General features: G+C 39.8%; 1 protein-coding gene across 1 annotated transcript; it reads left to right on the top strand.

Annotated features, from left to right (window-relative positions):
* The first annotated feature begins 4,426 nt into the window (after nt 1-4,426).
* LOC107550675 (cell wall protein DAN4-like) lies at nt 4,427-9,693 on the top strand. Its single transcript, XM_016232016.1, has 4 exons — nt 4,427-4,533; nt 8,400-8,840; nt 8,977-9,053; nt 9,324-9,693. The coding sequence occupies exons 1-4, from the start codon at nt 4,473-4,475 to the stop codon at nt 9,399-9,401; spliced, it is 657 nt and encodes a 218-aa protein (XP_016087502.1). The 5' UTR covers nt 4,427-4,472; the 3' UTR covers nt 9,402-9,693.
* Nucleotides 9,694-9,925: the final 232 nt, after the last annotated feature.

Raw genomic sequence — 9,925 nt, 5'->3', positions numbered from 1 at the left:
AAGTGCTCAAGTGAGTGCGCTGGGTCCTGAGGTGAGTCGAGGCTTCTCCGTGCGTGAGTCGGTGCTTCTCCGTGAGCGTGTTCCAGTGTCGGTGAGTCCGTGCGGCGCTCGTGCGTGGGCTGCTTGGTCACGGGCTGGTTTCTGTAATGCAAAGGACACAACCCCTTAGACTTCAGCTTCTGGGAGAGCATCTCTTCTCCCCTTCCTCGGGCCTCACGCGGCTTATCTGGCCGTGGGCTGATGACTCTCAGCTGTGACCAATCAGCCCGTGATGAGCGTGTGCAGGTGTTCCTCATCCCTTTCCAGGGCAACGCTGATGTGAGCTCGGGTGCTCGTCACACTCCCTCCCCCCTAAGCATTGTCCTGGTTGCCAGGCCCCCGGGGCGGCGGAGATCGTCACGCGGCGGGCCGGCACCTGTCGCGTGTCCCCGTGCACACACGTTATGGGTAAGACCGACCTCGTTTCGTTGCGGGGTGGAAGGAGGTGAGCTTGGATAAGGCTGACCGAGTTGCCCGAGTCCAGCAGCGCCCGACACAGCCGGCCGTTTACCTCGACCCTGACTTCCGGGGCTCCCGCCGGCAGGGCCCGATGTACTATGCACCCGGCCAGCCATGTCCGTGCGGGAGTGGAGGTGTAGACTTCCACATCATCATGGGCGGTCATTTTGGGCAACAGCTGGGCCGCCTGTACTCGGGGATCTGGTACCGGTACGCGCTGACGGGCGGCGGCACGGAGGGCGGCAACCTCCTGTTCAGTTTCCCCCTGTCGAGTGGCGAGATGCTCCACTATTTGCTGCTGGCGGATGCTGACCTCCGCCAGCCGTTGGAGAATTTCATCCATGCTGTGGGGGAGGAGTAGCCGCCTGGGAGGGGAAACACAAGAGAGAGAATAAATGGACCGAGATCACTTGTCGGTGTATCCTCCACCACTTTTGCACGCATTCTCCACCAGTGTAACGGGGTGGAAGGAACACGCGACAAGGAGAGCTCAAATAAATACCCCGGAGGGTGGATTTATTCACAGAGAAAGTGCTTAAGTGAGTGCGCTGGGTCCTGAGGTGAGTCGAGGCTTCTCCGTGAGTGAGTCGGTGCTTCTCCGTGAGCGTGTTCCAGTGTCGGTGAGTCCGTGCGGCGCTCGTGCGTGGGCTGCTTGGTCACGGGCTGGTTTCTGTAATGCAAAGGAGACAACCCGTTAGACTTCAGCTTCTGGGAGAGCATCTCTTCTCCCCTTCCTCGGGCCTCACGCGGCTTATCTGGCCGTGGGTTGATGACTCTCAGCTGTGACCAATCAGCCCGTGATGAGCGTGTGCAGGTGTTCCTCGTCCATTTCCAGGGCAACGCTGATGTGAGCTCGGGATGCTCGTCACAATACATATAGATCAGTGGGAGAGTCTTGGAATCTAGATAAGGTTTGTCCAAGAAATTGATTTTGTTGCTAGGCTTTTGAAAAAATTCTCAAAAGGGGTGAGGAAGTCACTAAATCCAGTGACAAAATCACTAAATTGGCAACATTGATATTTACTACAACATCATCAGTTATTGATATTTCGCTGGTCTTCTTGTTTTTGCATGTGTTCATAATTTCTTTGTATGACAGCATGGCCAAAAAGTATGACCGCACAATTTGGTATGTTTCATTGCATTATTATCACAAATAAAACAATTGACTATGAGCAACTATGCAACATGCTTACACAATATTTAACACATTTTTTAAAAATAAGGGTGAAGATGTCAAATTTCCTAGGCCGGACATCAATTTTGGCCACTACTATATGGCAGTTCATTGACCTTCCAACTGACCGTCAAACCATGCTGCAAAAACAAGCCACTTTTATGAGGATTGTGGGCTTTCCTGGAGTTGTTGGAGCCGTTGATGGAACTCATGTTCACATCATTGATCCAACTGTAAACGAGGAGACATACCAATAGAGTACAATTTTAAAGCATCAGTAATAATTTGTGATAATTTTGCACAATGCAAAGCATTTTTTTAAAATACATTTAAATATTAAAATATTTCAGTGTCTTAATTAAATGATTGTATTGTCGTTACATTAAAATATTGGTGTTGTGCTGCTGTGACTTTACATGAGCAGGCTCACTATTGGCTGTTTCAGAGGTCGAGGGCAGCCATTTTGAGTTGACATCATTGTAGTCTTTAGTTCACAACACTTAAGTGTCACCTCAGTCAACACTTAAGAATCAGTCTTAAACTTTACTGAAAGTTGCTTTTAGCTTCTTTATAAAGGTCTCCTACTCTTAGACAAGTCCTACTTTTTACTAAGAATTTTTTTACACTTAAGTCAAAGCTTAAGACTATTCTTAAGAGCATTTCTGAGAAGTTTTATACATACGGGCCCTGATCTCAGCATCATCCAGTCTGTCTGCATGCGATTACATGAAGAAACAGAACAAACTCAGACAGACTAAACCCAGAAGAACTGTGGCAACGTCTTCAAGATGCTTGATGTTTGGAAATGTGAACTGATATTTCCTACTGACACACTACAGCAAAAGATATAAATAACTGACTTAAAACCATTTTTAGCTGGTGAAAATATAGTGTTGCAATCAATATAGTGAGTTGCAATCAAAATTGTTTAACCCCTCAGAGACTGCAGTACTTTACAAATGCAAGCTTTTCTGAAGTTCCAGGATTTTATAAAAATTGCATTAACAGTTTACTGGCATATTAAAAGTGATAATGTCAATATATAATGTCATATTTTTGAGTTATAGGATTTTTTAAATAACACAGCTGTGTCATAATTATTCAACATTGCTGTTTTTAAGACCCTTTTTTTGTATGGTGGGGAACAAAATTGTCTTAAACACAATTAAGCCATTAGAAACTCTATTAAATAAAAACAGAATTAGTTCTGGAAGAATGTTTTATGGAGCGATGTGACCAAACTACAACTTTTGGAGCCATGGTTCAGCTGCATGTCTGGTGCAAAAAAGGCAAAGCTTATAAACAGGAGAACACCATCTCCATGGTCAAACATTGAGGTGGACCTGTCCTGTTAGGGGGTGTTTTACTGTTGCAGGAAGTTGAAATCATGACTGTATGAAGGACATTGGACTCTTTGAAGTATCAGGCCATTTTGGCAAGAACTGTGATGCCTTTGGTGCAAAGAAGGAAGCTGATGATCAATGGACTTTCCTGCAGGACAGCTATCCTAAAGTATACATCCAAGTCTACTTCTGCTTGGTTCAGGGATCAGTCATAGGATGTACTTGAGTGGCTTGTTCAGTCTCCAGATTTAACTCTCAGTGAAAATATATGGCTGAATTTGAAGAAAGCAGTGGCAATGTGCAAACCAAAGATTATCAGTGACCTGAAAGATTTTTCAGGCGATGAATGAGCCAAGACTGCAGTAGAGAGGCTACAGACGCTTCTGAGCACTTATAGGCAGCGTTTATTAGTGGTTTTAAAGAATAAAAGATTCTGCACAAAATTTGACTTTTGGGGGTTGAATAATTTTGAACATGAATGTTTAGAGCCAGTTTGATTTGTATCATTGTTCATCAATGTTACATTCTCAGAATCACTCAAATGTGTATTAAGAAACTTTCTCTAATATTTCACTGATGCCTTTGTTGAACTGATTTTATTTTCTTCTCTGCAACAAAATGTCTTGCAGGTCAAGGGGGCTGAATAATGTTGATTGCAACTGTGTGTATATCTATATATATAACGGCAATTATGATCAACTTAGTTTATAATACGCCAAATTCCATCTTCTAAGAACAAAGCTACTTGCTGGGAATCTGTAACAATGAATAAGCTTTGTCTCTGTAGAACAGCATGCACTATTGACATAGTTTGGAATGCAGGATCCACCCGTGACCCAGAAACTCAGATTCATTCTATCAACAGAAACACAAAGCACACATACATTTTTAATATTCACACAAACCAGGAAATAAACAGGAGTTACACAGGTTTCTCCACTCCTGAACAGGTTAATAACACTCTACAACAATGTTATATTTATTAACAGTGGTTATTTTTTTATATATATATATATATATATATATATATATATATATATATATATATATATATATATATATGGTGTGTGGTATATCATGGTTTATGCATAAATATGATACATCATATAAATATGTTACACTGAAGATTGGAGTAATTATGTTTTGCAAATAAATTACAGCAATAAATTACATTTTAACATATATTCAAATAGAAAATAGTCATTTAAAATAGTAATATGCTGGGCATCTCTGTTTGGGTTACGAGGGCACTTTTTTGTTATTTGCCATGAAGGAGTGGTAATGTTAGTGTCAATGCAGTCAGAAAGAAAGTGTTCAGTTGTATCAGGACAATTACAACAGTTACATCGGTGGGAGGAGGTTAAGGACAGTATATTAAGCTTGCATTACAAATGTTAGGTTGCTTCTCAGAAGTCATTTTCCTGGCATTAGGTTGGTAGCAAAAAACTTGAAAGATGTTTCGATTTATTATATTTATTGGATTGGCTTTACTGATTGGTAGATCAATACCAACAGGTAAGACGTCTATTTAAAGCAAATATATTTGTATGTAAGTATGTGATGTATATGGAAGTATTTAATGCAAAAAAAGTATGTATTGAATAGATATGCATTTAATGTACTGTATTTACTGAATTATACCTTATATATGTTTAAAAAAACTAATAATTATATATATATATATATATATATATAGCCAAACTGCAAGTTTTGCACTTATTTAAATGATCAGTGAATTATAATTGCAAATGCTTGTGGTTTTTATTCAATAAATTATATGATGTTATAATTGAATTATATGAGCAATAACAGATTCAGTTACCCATAATTATAAAGTAGCCAATGTGTGACTAATTTAAACTATATAAATCCCTTAAGAATAAGGCATTTGTGAGAAGTGATTTATCCAAAGAGATTTACAGTACACTTAGTGGTGCTGCTCAAGCATCACAATTAATACTGCATATTGTGAGAATATCTTTAAAAAAAACTGAATTTGATTTATTTTGTAATTAAATCATGAATATATCAACAAAACAAAAATAAGAGTATTCAAGGTTTAATGCAGTTGCCACATATTCAGCGGTGATCTGTCAGAGACTAATTTAAATATTTTCTGGATCTTAAATTTTCCATTTTCCTCAACTCTGGACCTCGAGATCCACTTTCCTGCAGAGTTTCGCTCCAACCCTAATCAAACACACCTGAACACACGGCTAATCAAGGTCTTCAGGATTACAACAAACAAAGCCACTAGAAAGCAAGCCTGCAACCTTTATGCCTAGTTCACACTAGGGCCTGCATTCATGAAAAATCTTACTGCTAAGAGTTGCTCCTAGTAACAAAATTCTAAGAATATTCTTAGAAATGTGGGTGTTTCCTCTTTAAATTAAAGAAAATATCCTAGTAAAAAAAAAAGTAATTCAGAAAGAATCGTAACCCTTAAATAGGTCTTAAGGTCCAAAATTGTTAGGAGTACGGACGAGGACTTTTAAGAGGCTTAAGAGTTTCTGTAGCAGTGGAGAAAATGGATGAAACATGAAGAGGGAGAAGAAATGTGTTGCACACAATGCATGACAGTGAGTTAATAAGACGCTATTAGATGGTGCAGGGATAATGTTTGTGACCGATCTTATTAGAGACACGTTAACATCTCCGACACCGCGCAGAAATGCCATAGCACCAGAAATGGAAGTAATCACTGCATTAACTACATGAATATATTTGGCAACTGGAAAAATGCAACTATGCAGCAGTGATGATTTGGGTCTGTCACAACCTTCTATAAGCAAAGTGATAACACAAACATTTACCTTATTGTGTCGCTCGCTGTTCATTTCCTATAAAATACGTTAAGTATGACAGCATGGTAAATAAAAAGAAAGAATATATATACATATATAACGTGAGTGTGTGTGTGTGTGTGTGTGTGTGAGAGAGAGTAAAACAGGAAAGATTACACCAGTAATTTCAAAGTGAAGGTTTATAAAAGACCCTACTCTTTTATTTCCTTCTTGGACAACCAATAACTGGGAGAGTAAGAGTGATTCTTAGTTTTAAGAAATTTGATAACTTGCTTCTTTTTTTTTAAGTTTGAAAGTAGGAGTACATTTTATGAATTATCAGCACTTAAGACTAAAATGGCACTTTGAGAAGCTTGATAAATACGGGCCCAGGATTTAACGAACAGGTCAGGCTGTGATCGGGGGAAAATCAGCAGGTGACCAGCGCTCGGCAATCTTTATGTGTGAACTACTCAACAACGCATCAAAGAGGCTCGCTGACGCCTCACCGACACCAAACGCTGGACCGGTCGGCCGACTCGACATCACGTGGTGTCAGGTGTCGCGACGAGCTACAGCCAATGAGAGAGCAAGCATGGCTTGAGGTCACCGTAAAGAAAAACAGCAGCAGCAACATGGCTTTAAGAAAAGTTTGGACACAAGAAATGGAGCTAATCTTTTCATCACGCAAACAGCTTGCAGTGTTAATTTCTTCCCGATGTTCATTTTCAAATTAAAACAACTTCTGTTTCACTTGTTGTTTCGTGTCATTCCCATAACAAAACATGGTTTGGGGATGGGATAGATTTGTTGGGTGAGAGTTGTTGTCCGCTCGTGCAGTGTGTGACCTCCTTTTGCGGATCATTTACGTAGTGTAGTGTGAACACCACAACGACTTCAAGACAGACAATCAAGTCATGTAGTCTGAACAGTACAGCGATCTGCCAACGTTTTAGACAAAAAAGCTTCCGGTCTGGCAGTACGTGGGAAGGAGACCAGAGGCCGTTTTTTTTTAATGGATGTCAATGGAGGAAAGGCTTCCCTTCGCTGAATAAACAGCTTTTTAGAGGAAACAGCTTATTTAATGAATCAACAGCCTATCAGCTAATCTCTATGTTTTACACTAAACAATACTTTTGGATTTAACTATTTTTAAAGTTTACAATGAAAAAAATGCTGTTTTATAAGCGAAGTCACTGATTTTTTGCGACAGGTGGGATCCAGTTTACGGCACTTCCTTCGGTATCTGCAAACTGCGATTGACCCTGCGTTCCATTCGGAAGGGCTCATCCCTATGCCCTAATCCCTTCAAAGGGTTTACCCTCCGGCGTGAGAGCTTCGAAGGGTTGAAGGGTGTAGGGGGCCAAACAACTGTTTCTTGAAGTGCCCATCATCACGTGCCCACACAGAGGCACCGTCATCATGCAAAGAATCTGCGCAAAGGATCATGGGGGCCCGAAGTGTCCATCAGTTGTACCCTTCGAAATCCTTCATTCCGAAGGGCCCTTTGAACTGGCCAGTTTTGAGCACTTCGGTCTGGCCATGATAGTTTTCACTCCGAAGTGCCCTTCGGAGGGTGATATATCCCGTTTGGAACGCACCGTGAGTGTCCATTCTGACTGAAATTCAGTGACGTCAAGGCTGTAATGTGATTGGTTATTAAGGCACACGTGATCCAAGTTGACAGTTACGCTTTCTCCAATAGTAAGTAATACAGACCCTCGTATCTCCCAATAGTAAGACAATCTCTGCTATAAAGTGGATCTGTAGGAAAGTGGATCTCGAGGTCTAGAGTTGAGGACCCCTGCCATAGACCATCTCTTGGGGTAATTTATTGGATGGTAAATAATTTTTTTCTGTGCCATCTTAATATCAAAGCCATGCATGAGAAATGTATTTGTATACTGACTTCACCAAACAGAACAGGAACAGGGTTCTGGAAACCTGTTTGTCATCATTTTCACAATTCTGCTTGATGCCACAGACTTCTCCTTTAATATTTGTAATTTTAAAAAAGCTAGCGTAGCTCACAAAACAGATTAATAAAAGGGATTCAGTAGTGAAACTGCTCTTTGCTAAAGTAGGTGACCTTTTACTCTTATAACTCAGTTCTTGCTCTACAATTCCATAAATGCCTTATTGATTGTGCATTACATTAGAAATCAAACCAAGAAAAGTCAAAGCAAAAATACTTCCCGCAAATACAAACAAAACTTGCTATGCCGGTTATTTTGATGTCAGTGTCAAAGAAAGGAAAGCAATCAATAATAGAACTGAGTTTGTGGTTTTATACTGCATTGTTGGTTACCAAAGGGAGTCTTAAAATCTTCAGTCACCGCACATTCAGCTGTTGTAGTTGCTTGCACATTGTCAGTTTTTATAATATCAGTTCTCATAGTAGTTCATAGTCCTTTCCCAACAATAGGATGCCTTTATGATAGCAGGTGTCTCGTGTATTAAAGGAGAACTTCTTTTCCACTGGCATCCTTTCTTCCATTTTTGCTTTTTTACACTATAGGTCACTGTTGCCTGCCATCTATATATGCTTTTCTTCTACAAATGTTCATCTACTAATGTTATTTTCTTCTACATCACCAGCTGCAGAAACATCTACAGCTCCATCAACAAGAACAACAACCCCTGCACTAACATGTATAATAGCTACAGCGGCATCTATAGCTCGATTAACAAAAAATTCTGCACCGACATGTATATCAGCTACAGCAACATCTAAAGCTCGATCATCAACAACAACCCCTGCCCCACTGTCTACAACTCGCTCAGCAGTCACTGAACCAACATCTACAACTCAATCAAGACCACCTGCACCAACTTTAAGTTCAACTGTGCTAACATCAACCACTCTGTCATCAACAACAGCTGCACAAACCTCAACATCAAGTGCATCAACATCGATATCAGTTGCATTAACATCTACTCGAACACCAACATCTACTTCTCAAATGACATCTCAACTTACATCTACAACTCGACCAGCAAGTCAGTCTACGTCTTCATCTCCAGATTCGGTCCCACAAAGTAAAAAAGCTATTTTATTTTATCTGTTCATGCATTTTTTATTAAACACTATTCAGATTTTGATATTTAATTTAGAGTTTTATTCACCTATGCTAATATGAATCTAATGTGAGCTTTCATTTTACATTTATGACAGCATTTGCTTATGCAACTTTTAAATTGAGATCCTTTGTTGAGCTGAGCAATGATGAAATCATTACATGTATTGAAAAGGTGAGCTACTATTTTGTTATTAACATTTTTTGTCTAATTGTAAGCATTAAGTTGTTGCCGAACTGTTGAAGAATGAACAACAAAACACATATCAAGCAAGCAATTACAATGGAAATGTAATGTACCCATGGCAGGAAAACAACAACTCTCTGTTTAGAATGTGACATCTGAGAAAGAGTTGGCTGACAGCAGAATAATTAGATATAGAAGCTGTTGTTTTATTTTGGAGGTAAATTAACAGATGTTACTGTACTTTTTTTTTCATTGCAGTTTGTCAAGCACTTTCAATCAAACATTAGTGGGACCATCAGGATTACTGTGAAGAAATCAAGAAAATTGTTGGCCTAAGGATCTGATGGAAAACTCTATCCCAGACTACATTTCACATAATCCTTTGCCGGACTCATCATATCTGATTGCATTCACCTTGTCTTGTTTCCTCATCAGTTTCACCCTATTTATAGCCTGGTTACCCATTCATTCACTGCTCAGTATTGTTAGCCTGTAGCGTTCCCGTGTTTCCCTAGTTTTCCTAGTTCCTTGTTGCCTTGCCTTGTTTGGACCCTGGACTGTTTCCTTGTTTCTGATTGTTTGCTGCCTGCCCTGACCCTTGCTCATTTTGTGGATTACTCTTTTGTCTGCCCTGGATTATATCTGTTTGCTGTTGTTTGACCCTGCCTGTTTGACCACACTTTTGAATAAAAGACTGCATTTTGATCCACTGCTCTGTCGTCACGTCTCCCACGTTACAGATATAATTTACACTTTAATAGTTTTATTAAACAACAAAATTAAATAGTCTTCAGATTGTATCATTTATTTCAATGCTTACAGTCTATATTTATTTATTAGGTCACTCATAGGTCATAGGC

Source organism: Sinocyclocheilus grahami, unplaced genomic scaffold, assembly GCF_001515645.1.
Source record: "Sinocyclocheilus grahami isolate Dianchi unplaced genomic scaffold, SAMN03320097.WGS_v1.1 scaffold405.1, whole genome shotgun sequence".
Taxonomy (NCBI): domain Eukaryota; kingdom Metazoa; phylum Chordata; class Actinopteri; order Cypriniformes; family Cyprinidae; genus Sinocyclocheilus; species Sinocyclocheilus grahami.
The sequence above is the reverse complement of the archived record's forward strand: the minus strand, read 5'-3'. Positions and strand labels throughout refer to the sequence as shown.